This window comes from Sphaeroforma arctica (genome assembly GCF_001186125.1).
Source record: "Sphaeroforma arctica JP610 unplaced genomic scaffold supercont1.128, whole genome shotgun sequence".
NCBI lineage: Eukaryota > Ichthyosporea > Ichthyophonida > Sphaeroforma > Sphaeroforma arctica.
Window position 1 is genome coordinate 32,536 of NW_014040430.1, and position 13,140 is coordinate 45,675.

General features: G+C 38.2%; 2 protein-coding genes across 2 annotated transcripts; both read right to left on the reverse strand.

The window, feature by feature from the left end:
• Positions 1–1,066: 1,066 nt before the first annotated feature.
• On the reverse strand, positions 1,067–1,921 carry SARC_02758 (hypothetical protein; the record flags this gene model as incomplete). Its single annotated transcript, XM_014303460.1, has 1 exon — positions 1,067–1,921. One exon carries the CDS (start codon positions 1,919–1,921, stop codon positions 1,067–1,069), a length of 855 nt encoding a protein of 284 aa, XP_014158935.1.
• A 6,773-nt stretch (positions 1,922–8,694) lies between these two features.
• Positions 8,695–10,266, reverse strand: SARC_02759 (hypothetical protein). The gene is made up of 4 exons (XM_014303461.1): positions 10,044–10,266; positions 9,645–9,849; positions 9,390–9,509; positions 8,695–9,157 (listed from the first exon to the last, which is right to left on the reverse strand). Exons 1-4 carry the CDS (start codon positions 10,140–10,142, stop codon positions 9,018–9,020), a joined length of 564 nt encoding a protein of 187 aa, XP_014158936.1. The 5' UTR covers positions 10,143–10,266; the 3' UTR covers positions 8,695–9,017.
• Between the last annotated feature and the right edge of the window lie 2,874 nt (positions 10,267–13,140).

Genomic DNA, 13,140 nt, shown 5'->3' on the forward strand with positions numbered 1-13,140 from the left:
CTTAATAGTACGAGGAACTTAAGTTTCCCAAATGGGTTTTAACAGTTTTGATAATTAATACCTTTTCCATTTTACAAATCAGATATTTGGACAAGGCCACTAAAAGACCCCAGTAAAATACCAAACATAAGATTTGGTCTAGTTCTATTAAGAGAACTATATTTACTTTCTAAATCTATTTATATCTGAATACTTCAGTGGCGAGTTGGCTCAACCGAATATAGGTTTCTAGAGACTATTAACGTTACCTAGTTTAACCTCCTTTCAGCCAACCAGATGCGCCAGACTGATGAAGGCTAAGTCGGAATTTCTTGATAAGTGGCAAGTTATTCGTTAATGCAATAACTATGGACATCAAGAGTATTTTCTTCTTCTTCTAAAGATACGATTTTATGAGTCTCTCGGATGCGCCTCAACGAAACATACCATAGTTTCTAATAGAGCGACAACTAAACACTAAATAAAATCCCTTCGGCGAAAACAGTACTGAGAAGATTATATATAGGCAATGTCTCAGCCTCACAATCCCTCAGAGTATTGCTGTTTTCACGAGGCATACCTAACTTTACTACAAGACTCGTTTCGTTTATTTATTTCGAATTTAACTATACTTAGACTTAGCCTAAGCGTTTAATTACTCTAAGGAGTTAATATCGCCTTGATAGACCGAAACTTACACTGGTGATACCATATAATAGGGACATGCACGTGCTTCGCGCGCCCCTTTCTCCTATTGAGGGTGTCCTGTTGTGTTGATTTGTCTTGGTATGCCATTGTCTGGTTTGTAACGCTTGTGAGCAGAGGTTGTAGCGTTATATGTTTGGCTGTGGGTGACCGTGTTCGAGTTATATCTCTTACGCTCTCTGTACATTCGGTCTGCCTGTACCTTTGCCGCTGGTCTTATGGATGCTTCTGTAAGAAAGTAGAACACTTTTTGTTTCGTATCTGAAAAGTGACCATCACTTTTATTTTGCAGTTTTAAGTGCACTTCCTTCGCGTCTATCTTGTCTTGCTATCCATAGTACATGAGTGCCTTGTATCATGCTATCTTGAGGAGTTTTAGGGTTTAGGGGTTTTCCTTGTCCGTGTGTCTGTATCGCTCCTCTAACACCTGCATTGTCCTATGCATCCGCTCTGTGAGCACTTCCACGTTAAATGCCTTGTTCTCCATGTCATTGAGAATTTTCTCTAATAAATAGTCTACTGAGATATGTCTGAGATCAATTATGACTCTATTGAATTGCTCTGGATCAGTGTAGTGTTTTGTGATCTGCGTCTTTGAATCCAATATCTCATTGAGAACCACCTTCGTTTTTTCAGTTGCATCAGCAGAATCTAATACATATCTCACTAGTGCTGGATACTGACATAGTTGCATGGACTTAGCCAAGAACATGTCTCTGCATTGTGTGGTAAACTGTATAATATCGCAATTTTCCATTTTGAAGGAGCTATCTATGGATAACTTTAGAAATTCCGAGGTCGTTAGCAATTTAAATACGACTGTTTCATTTGCCTTATCAACTAAGCGTGAACGCATGATTTCTAGCTCGCTAATGTATTGACTAATTTGGGTTTCTTCACAACCCTCGTCGCCACCACACTCATTGGTGGCTTGATCGCACCTCTCTCGTAGCTCTGTGTCTACTAGAGGCATGCGACGCTCAAGTTGCTGATCATAAATGCCTACTCTCATCCTATGTAGGCTACCGATAGCTACAGGTGTTGTTGCTTCTAGCTTGGAGATGAACCAACTGACCAGGAAGCAATTGCCTTGACAAGTACTCTTGTCTATTTCTAGGCGTATTGCTGATGCCTGTATTGTTACCCCATTAGGTGTATGTAGACTCGAGCTACTACCCGGGGTTGGCTCTCCTGTTGGGCTGTTATTCACACCATTCGCATTAGCCGTCATCCCCATCTCTATCATACGCTCCTGATTTGGTTGCTGTTGGCATCTTGAGCTGTCTGTGTTGGTGTATGTGTTGCAGGTTATTAGTAAAGACTAGTGCTATATTCGTTCCGAATAAGCGCATCGCCTCCCTTGTCTTTGCTGGTAGCTTATGTAAAAATAATAAAAATTAGATGTATCATACTTACCTTGATTGTTAACACGCTTTGATGCGCTTCCGCTTGAAGTGTTTCCCGTTTCGTATTGTGGGGTAGCTTGTTGCGTTCCCTCCTGTAATTGGGAAGGTTAATTTGTTGTTTTGTTTGTCGAACTTGTTTCGTCACGTGTGATTCTAGACTTATTTTCTCATATGTGATATTAATCTTAATATGTCATATGTGATATCTCAACCTATTCTCAAATGAGATTTTAGTATTGATTTGACACGTGTGGTGTCTACAAGTTTTATTTTTTCTTATGTATGATCACCTGTACGATGTTCGGTCCGGTACTGAATTGTGTTGTGCGAACTTATACCAACTAGACCTCTACTGTATTGTGTCTTCGTACCGAACTGATTTATTGTCCGATGTTTGTTCCTGTACCAGACTGTATAGTTGTCGGTTTCCCCCCATATGTCTACGTTCATGCGCTGGATACTCGTTCGTAATGTTCTGTGTGTACGTCTTTTTTGTTTATATGGTGGGATGTAGATGTATTTTTTTTTACAGATTGTTCGTGTGTGAATGTATGTTCTATGTTTGATACCTTCTTTCAATCTTGTGTGGTGGCCTTGCTTGCCTTATTCTTGTTCACTGACTTTCTTGTAGATGCCACGGAGTGTGACATGTACTAGTAAGAGTTTTAGTGATTTAGATGCCACATTCTACCTTTCTTCATTGTTTTAGTACTCAGTGTACTCAATCACGCTGTTGTTGTTTTGGTTGTAGATAATTGTGGATTGGACTATCCCCAAACTTTATTCATGTGTGTCTTGAACTATTCTTATAATTCAATGTTATAACTCTTGTGTTGATCCACTTGTGATCTAATGTCATGATATACTTGTGTGACCTTGCTAAGTATTTCCCCTTCTCTTTTCCAAAAAATTCTCAAGTGCTTTGCGTACTTTATCGTTTCTTGCGAGACACCCTAGCTTCCTCCCACTGTTCGTGGTGGCTACTCGTATACTAGTTATAAGATTGTGTGTGTGCAATGCCAATTGAGATGATTTCTTCTGAATACCCCTTTAGGGTTGAGTTGTTCTCGTCTGAAACCTATGAGTATTTTGTGTTATATTGTGACACCCTTCTCCTTATAGTTTCGCATTACGGCACCCTTGCTCAATCCTACCGTTTGTGGTAGACACCTTTTACTGATTGTCATAGGATTGTGGCGATAAATGTCAACAGAGTTGATTTCCCCTAAAGACAAGCATGTGACTGAGTGTTTCGTGTACCTGTGACTTGTTAATGCTTCTATTTTTACTGTACACTCCCTTACTCAACCCTATTGTTCACCGTCCTCAATCTTACACTAGTCATTATAAGATTGGTTGATAATGTCATTGATGGTGATTCTACTCGTGATTTATTTATCGACTAATTAGTTTGTACCCATGAGGCTGAGCAACACTATTAGCTTTATTGTTTTGTTTAGCTATAATCCCTTGACCTTCTTATGGTGCTTTAAATTCTTGCTTGGACAATAAAATGTATAGATGTCTTGCAAGTTCAATTTGATGACATCTAGTGTTTTTGTGTTTCTGTTAGGAGGTTTGTCCTCCCAACCTTCAAAGGGTCCTACTTGTGAGTTACTATTTTGTCCATCTGACCTTGCTTGTTACCCTCACCTTTGTTGGCTAGGTTATTATTTGGGTAATCTATCGATATATTAATGTTAGGGCTAGTGACTGCTGCTATGAGGTTTCTCCCAGTATATTGTGGGAAGTGCTCTAACCTACTGAATTGTCTTGTTCGAAAATTCACCGACACTTATACACAATTTTCACACTTTACATGAACCCCAACATTGATAATCTTATCACCTTGACACTTTTTGGTTGTTCTCTCTTACAGGTTGTGAGACACTCCTGAAACCTCCCAAAATTACCTTATTCTTCTCCAGTGGCAGTGAAGAACGTGGAGCAGCTTTTTGTTCGGTTCTTGTTCCCTTCTTCGTTTTTGTATCTTCCGTCAGCTAGGTGTCGTTCCTTAGCTTCTTGATAGCCTCCTAGTCGTTGGCTCGCCCCAACCTCTTTGCTGTTTCTTCTTACTTATTTTCGTAATAAAGCGAAATAAGGTGATTTGTTCTAGGTGACTTTTTTCTTCTCCTCACTTATTGTTTTGTACTATAGGTGGACTCTGTTTCTATTTGACCTATCTAGTCATGATATTGTAAAATATATAGAGTATGGTGTAGCTGAAAGATACGACCAAAGGATATGGTTATCTCGGCTGGGAAGAATCCCCAGTCTGAGAGAGCCGAACTGCGCCTCTATTTGTGTTTTCTAACTCACTAGACTCAGGTTTCCACTTGAGTGTTTCTCTTACACGCGGGGTCCCGGTTTAGCTTACCAGTTTGCCGCTAACATTTCTGATGATTCTAATATCAGAAATATTTAGATCCGGGACCAAAACTCAGTATTTGATTATTTTGCGGGTTTGGGGTTTGGTTTGGCTTTTGATAATCTGGTTCCTATTTGCTACTTGTGAGTTCATCAAGCTGGAGGCCTTCGCCGTTTTATGAGACAGTGCATGCCTGTCGAGGTGCCTGTCATTACTAGCAGTGTAGTTTGTTGTTGGATTAGCTTCTTCAGTTCAAAATACTATTCCCATTAGTCCGTTTGTAGTTTCACGACGGCAATTGGCCACTTTATCTCCCGCTGATTCCATCGAAGAGTGATAGCGTAAGTCTGTATCTAAATATAGAGGGTTGCGCCGTATCCCATCTTTGATGCATCCCCGGTTAGTTATACGTTCGATTTCTGAAGCAATATCGCACGGATGTCGAATATTGACAGCAAAGTGTTCACTTTTTCCACTTTCTTGAATACCGCACCCGATAGTCGGATAAGTGTTCTTGACACTCTGCTGGCTTCCGCCAGCAATGGACGGATATTGGGCATTGCAAAGCTGCCCAACGACGCCGTCGTCTGAACTAATTTCTGGCTAAATGAGTCCGTCACTCGAATCCTGTTCTTCAACAGAGATATAATTCCCCCCCGAGTGATCTAGACACTGAACTGATATCTTCCATACCCTTTTCCCGCCCGCTCGTACCAAACCAAAGTATTGTCGAGATGATTGATGAGGTCGCGGTGAGTTTGTATAAGGATTAAGGTTGCGAATAGAAGAAGATCGTCGGCATAAATAAGTAATTGTCTCCCCTTCGAGCACAGGCTCGGCACACGGTGTCCATAAGTAGGTAAAAGTATTCTCGAGAGAAGGTTGCACCCAAAGAAAAGGCAAGAATGAACTTTAGCTGCCCCTTGCGATTCCGCAATTGCCAAATTCAAAACTATGTCATTCCTAGGGCGTGAAAGCCATTCCAATAATCCGCCGACATTGTCATATAGCCTGTTTGATGTGTATGCTATCTGCGACACTCTGTCCAAACCTTCCACACGCAACTTGTTTTTGATTGCCTTCTCGTTTATCACCTTTGGAACTAAAATCAGTTTTACCCGGATCCCATCCGATTCCGGCACCATCAACTTATGAATGCCTTGATGGTCAGGTAGATTTCGCCTCGATACATTTCCTTATCACTCCTTCATTTTCTAATGTCAGAAGTTTTACAGCTTCCATCTCCGGCGTCACCACCTGTACCGAGATCCAACGGCTTTGATAGGGTTTCTTCAGTACGGTCGAACGCCATACCGTATCGTATTGCACATCTTGTGCCTTGCCCTCATCGACCGCCATGATTTGAGTCGGGTACGAACGCGTAGGAATAAAGCGTCTTTGTGGGAATGACATCGTCAGTCCGTGGTTAGTTCATGCTTTTAGAATCTTCTCCTTGAGTCAGGCGCGAACGCATAAGAATACGACGTCTTTGTGTTGTGTATTGGCAATTGATTCAGTAATGGCTACACATTTTGGTGGGAGTGACGTTCTCAGTCCGTGGATAGATTAAACTGTCGGAGTTTTCTCTTTGCTTCTTTTTCACAGAGGGCTGTTTTTCCCGGGTAGCCTTCTCCTTATTTTGGTTTCTATTCTTGTAAGGACTACTTTTGGTCGAGTTGTGGAGTTTCTCTTATTCGATTGTCGCATAGTTTCTGCAACAGTGTATCGAAATGGTTGAGTTGCAAGTTTGGTGTCCAAGTAGGACAGCAAAGTTACCTGGCATTTGCTGACACATTTTATTAATATGTTCTGAAGTCGCATATTGGGTTTACGACGAGTCCAACGAGTGTTGCTTAACATTTGTCTATGTAGACACTTTGTTGAATTTGCTTGAGCTGTTATGTAATACTTACGAACTCGTCCTGGACGGGTTTCCTTGTGGAGAAATTGTACCATTTCTTAATATTTACGAATTCGTCCTGGACGGGTTTCCTTTCTCCTCTGTAGAAATTTTTAACGGTGTAAGGGTGTGTAGTCAGTCTCTTTGAAAAGCTGACCTCTTCTACAAAGTCGGAGCTTCCGCAGTTCTCACGTTGTCTCGTAGGACGGCTACAAATTGGTTTGCGTACTAGAGGTGGATTGCTAGAATATGACCCCGTAGGACGTACAATACATTAAATCAGATCGGTTGAAACACAACGTGCCTGATTCAGAGTTGTTGAAGTAGGCGCTGATTGGGTTGGACTTGCTGTTATTGGGCCACTCGAGATATGAATGGTTGGATATGTTTTTGTGATATGGTAGCACTTTACACTTTGAGTTTACTTTGTTGTGTTGACAACGAGAAGGATATGAAATAAAACAGTACTAGTGTACTATATTGTGTTATATAAACACGACCAGCTCGACGAACGAGTCTGTTTGCCCAAATATTTCAGCTGAGGGCATGCTTTTTTAATCATCTTAAATAAATAATAAAGTGACATACCCCAGTATAAATATTGGGAACCAGTGCTCTTTTGCCGATTTTGGCATCAACACATTTTAAAGTAAGCTCTGTAGGACACTTCATTTACCCTTGATACTTGCCGTCTACTCAACTGCCGAAGGGTAAGACGAAACAAAATTCCTCATAAAGACATCACACCTACTGTGTACTGCACAACTGGGATGTCCATTATACCCATTATGTATCTCCGTACACCAATTAGGACTATTGGGAAGTAGCACTTGACTCAACTTCTTCATAGCACACATACACGCGAGAAAGCACTCATAGCCTTGTACCAAAAAACATGCTTCGTAATGCTACACGGACTTAATTTCCTGTCCCCATGTAGTAATAAATTTGTATTTTGTACCCTCCACACCTTTTAGTCCAGTAGAGCTACAACCGCTGATAAATATACAGTGTAAAATGATACTTATTATCGGGTTAAGGGTGATATTAGCGCTGCTAAGGTTGATGTATAAACATGAATAGTATAACTTACTCATAGTAATGGTAGTAGACAACAACTATGAACTGGCTCTTTTGGCTGGGTGTGTAATTTAAGGCCTGGGATTTAATATATAAGATGGCGATACAGTGAAAGTGCCGCTTCTGGGTGGAGTGTTACACATATCTATGCTATTTCAGCGAGCCATCGGGAATATAGCATAAGTAGTATAATAAGTGGTACACAACGGTATAAATTAGAACATCTTAGTTTAGTATAATATAGAGAACAACATTGACCCTGCAGCGAGGCATTTTGTTGTTATTACCAAGCAACATTAAACTGACCGCTAAGCGGAATACTCCCCCAGGGCAATATTCTGAGTATTCAATAGCATTATGAAATGTTTTTAGAAGATGTAATATTCTAACTTCTTTAGTACGGGCGTGTGTATCAATGTGTATGTCTAGGCTGAGGTCCAAACATGTGGCATTCTACCCTTTTGTCTTATTTTGTCTTACCAACTTAACCATAATACCAAGGGGTGCGCAGGTGCTATATACATATTTGATTTTCCAATTTAGAATTTCCAATTTAGAACAACGTTTCCATCACCACCCCAAACTGATTATTGCGAGGCTATCCCCGTTGGTAGACAGACACGGCGAGTAGTGGCTCACCATTTTTTACATATAGTAGCGTGCCTGTCACTCTAGTACTGCAGTCTTAGTCGCGGTCGCCATGAACATCGAGGCCCAATGGTTAAAAATGAACAGCTAACTAATAGAAAGAAAAGAAGAAAAAAATGGACGACTTAATAGACAATTAACTGTAAGTGGTTTATCTAGTCTATTTATAGAGTATTGTTTGGGTGAACTCTCTCACTAGTCGTTTAAGATGCCCTTGTCCACCATACAAGTATAGTTCATGAATTTAAACTGATATTTTATTTCTTCGCATAGCCATATCCAGCTTTTCGTGTGCCCGGAGAAGTGGTTAAATCTATCCTCGCAAGACCACTTCTCTCAGAAGTTGTTCAATTTAAATGAGAACAAGGATCAGCAAACGACCTATACATAATATATAAAAATGCGACTTTCATAGAAATGGATAGACTTCTCATCTGCCAAACCCCTATATTTGTTAGATTTAGAAAACTTTAAAAAAAAGAAAAAATTATCTCGCGATTTTCTAAAAAAACAAAAATATGTGTGTATTTCAAGAATTTTCATATTATGATAGCTAGTTGACGGTCAGTGCAAAGTAAACCCCGTAAGGGCACCCCATTTATCTGGTCTACGGCCTAAAGAAAGTTTTAATTTTGGCAAAATTCGTAATTTTCTCCTAGTAAAAAAGATCTATCATAGTTCGGGGGCCGAGAGTCGTCGTCTTATAACCCTATCCTCATAAATGTTCAATGCATACTACAACGCTGGAGTGATCTAAGTTGTCTGTGTGAGTAAGATCTTACCAATGATGGCATATCTTCTAAAATAGTGACTTCGAGGAGGGATGTCTTCTTAGACCCTGGGGACCGGGGTAGCCTACAAGACGGGAAATAGTGGTGAAGCGCACCCCTTCTACAATTCCGAGTGCCCATAGGATATAGCCCCTGGCATACTACGTGAACCATGACTTTCTCATTTTCGCCATAGCGGGTGCTGTGATAGCTGTACAACTCATAGTTACGGGTAAAAATGCGGATGACATCACGACGGCCGCAGCCCAGGTGCCCAATACTGTTCCGACCGTTTCCACGTCTACAAACAAAATAAGTAGAAATCGATGACTGAATAGTTAAATGCAGGAATCTAGAATTCCGTTCACGATACTGCTGCAACAAAAATACGATTCTTTGAACATGGAGAGGCATACAATCGATCCAAAACATTCACTCATAAATGATATCAAATTGGCAATACAAGTTACGATGCTGATCGGTGAAGATACACGACTTGTTGAAGCCAACATGTAGATGTATTCTCAACTCACCTGCGAGTCCGAGAGCATGAAGTATCGACTCCACATCCAGCCCCAAATGTAAACTACCATATATCCCGAAGACAATAGTGGTGCCTACCAGCCTAGAGCCTACCATATAAGCAGCACCGTCTGCAGTGATGGGAAGGCAAAACGACTTACTAGGGGTGCAAAAAAAATGTATTTCAATGCCATACATAGTGGAGTCACGCAACGCACAGGAGACGAAAGGTCAAATCGAGCGGTATGGGAGGCATTAACACTCACATTTATCAATCGTTTCTACCAGCCTCGTTCCCGCCCTTCGAGCGGCCCCGAACAGCGTACTTGTCGATGGTGGCGGCTGTGGATGATCTCTCTCGTCTGAAGCTAGTGTACTACCCGTTGCAGTGCTACCCTTCTTTGCGTCATCTGCACCTGATTCGTCACGAGAAGCTGGCATGGCTGATCTGTATAAAAGTGATATTTTGATCTGATGTCAAAACGGTGAGAATAAGCTTGAGATTAAATAAAGTATGACACAAATAAAACCAGAAGAGATACACTCGTTAATGACGATCAGAAACATTGAAAGTGTGTTCGCCACAACACGCAAAAATTACACATACTTTAAGCAACACCACATCAGCTCTAAACATCGCACAATAAATTCAGTCCATAAAATACCTGCGCTACAGCTGGAAACGCTGTTGCGATGCCTTTCGCGACCAGGAGCTCCAACGGTAACCTCAACCGCCGGAAAGGTCGGCTCAGTACGAAGGCCATTGCAAATTCTGTTGGCACGACTACTCCACAGGCATTTAGCAGGCTATATGAACTATAAATTGTGATTATTTCACCACACACGCCCCAAACAACACTCTCTTGTGGATATTTGAGGAAGGCTTCATTGATTCTGCGCACTAAAAGCGGTGGAGGTGGAGGTTCCTCTGGATCGGAACCGGCGCCAATATTAATACCTATTGAAACTGGGTCTGTAGTTGAATTGTCCATGGAGGGCAATGTGAGCTATTATGACAAGCAATGAAACAGCATACGGAACTAATTGTACTTAAGATGCAGCTATTCATTACATTCAGTGGGTTTTGTATCACATATTCGACTGCTCAAGATACATATGTCAATAAAAAACTACGTAGCACACAGGCGTAAATCCTAAACAAGCACAAACAGAGACACATAACCATCGTATTATACAAACAACATCGGTTGCGCAGATAAACTTTTACGCGTTGCGATTACGTGAATATAACTCATTCAACCTCTCTTCGAATGATACATATACATGAACATTCTACTAAAACAAAAATACTCCCCGTATATGCATGGCATTCGCCGGGCGATATAATAAAAAGCATTCCATGGCAATACACAGGCTTACAGTTTGCAGATAAGTAAACGAGTAGTTAGACAAGTATAATTTGATATAAGCCAATAAGTAATACACAAAAACAAGTATGACTACGCAAACACGCACACACCACGATACATGAACAAAATTCTTAACACACTGAAAGATCCCTCAACATATTGTTCTCACACTTCTGCAAAGAGGAAAGAAAAATAGAGCAAATTTGCACATTTCAAAATTGTCGATAAAAATACAAAATATGCTAAAAATTTCAATTGCAAAACAGATTCTACAGGGAAAAAGAAACTTATAGAAGTAAGGCAAACAGTTTGTCAATACTTTATGCGCTTGCATACACATATAAAACACGCGCTCAAAACAAAAATATACACCATAACAGATACAACACATATTTAACCGACGGCAATATAGAAGTATTCACCATACAAAAACAATATGAAGTACATGCATGGATATATATATATATATATATACATACATATATATATATATATATATATATACATACATATATATATATATATATAAATATATATACATATATATATATATATATATACATATACATATATATATATATATATATACATATACATCGAACCTGTACAAACAAAGAGGTAAAATGTCACAGACAAATATATATATATATATAAATATGTCAACAGAGGCTTTTACGATTACACATGGAAATACAATGTGTACTTCCAAACAAAACACGACATAACATAAAATAAAGCAACATAATATATATATATATATGTATTAATATATATGTATTAATATATAAATATATATATCTATATATACGTATATAAATATACATATATATCTATATATATACATATATATCTATATATATACATATACATATATATATATATATATATAAACACTTACACACACAGGCACACACATATATATGTATAGACACAGAAACACAAACACACACACTACACAAGCAAATATACATATATATATATAAATATGTAAACACACAGACACAGGAACACACATATATATACATATATATATGGATATATATATATATATATATATATATAGGTATGTAAAATAAGCATATATAGAGATACATACACATACAGACACAGACACAGACACAGACACACACACATATATATATATATGCACGTATACATATACATACTTACATAAACACAAAGACACACACACATACACACACATATATATATATATATATTCTTATACATACACACAGACACAGACACAGACACATATATATATTATAAGTATATACATACATACATACATGCATACATGCATACATACATACATATATACATACGAACATACATACATATATATATATAGACGCAGACAAAAAAAGACACAATACAGACACGCACACACACAACAAATAAATACACACAGATAGACACACATATACACAAACGCATGTATAAATATATATATCTATATATCTATAGGTATATACAATTAACATATATAGCGATATATACACATACAGACACACATACTCATACACACACACACACACACATATATAGATGCGTACGTGTACATATACATACTTGCATAAACACAAAGACACACACACACACATACATATATATTCATTTACACATATTAACACACACACACACACACATTTATATATATATATATAAGTATATAAATACATACATTCATGTATACATGAGTACATACATACATGCAAACATATATATATATATATATATATACAGACACAGACACAAAAAGACACAAATACAGACACGCACACACACACGAAACAAACACACACAGATAGATACACACACACACAAACGCATATATATATATATATATATATTTATATACATATATATGTATATGTATACATATACATACATACATACATACTCCCACACAAACCCACACCCACACACATCCACACACACACACACACATATATATATCTATATATAAATTTCTGTATATATATACATAAATGTAAACTTGAAAATAAAAAAATAATATTATATACTTCTACATACATTTATATATATAAATATATATATATATATATATATATATACATATACATATATATATATATATATAAATATACAACATACATATATATATAAACATAGATACACACATACACAGACACAGACACATCTATATATATATATTAAACATACATATATACATACATAAATACACTCACACACATACACATACACATACACAGACAAAGACACACAGACGCAGGCACAGACACAGATATATATATATATATATATAAATTCAGACATTTGCATCAAAATGAATGGAAGTAGATATTCACCCACACCCACATCCATACACACGTGTACACATGTGTACACCCACCCACACACACACATA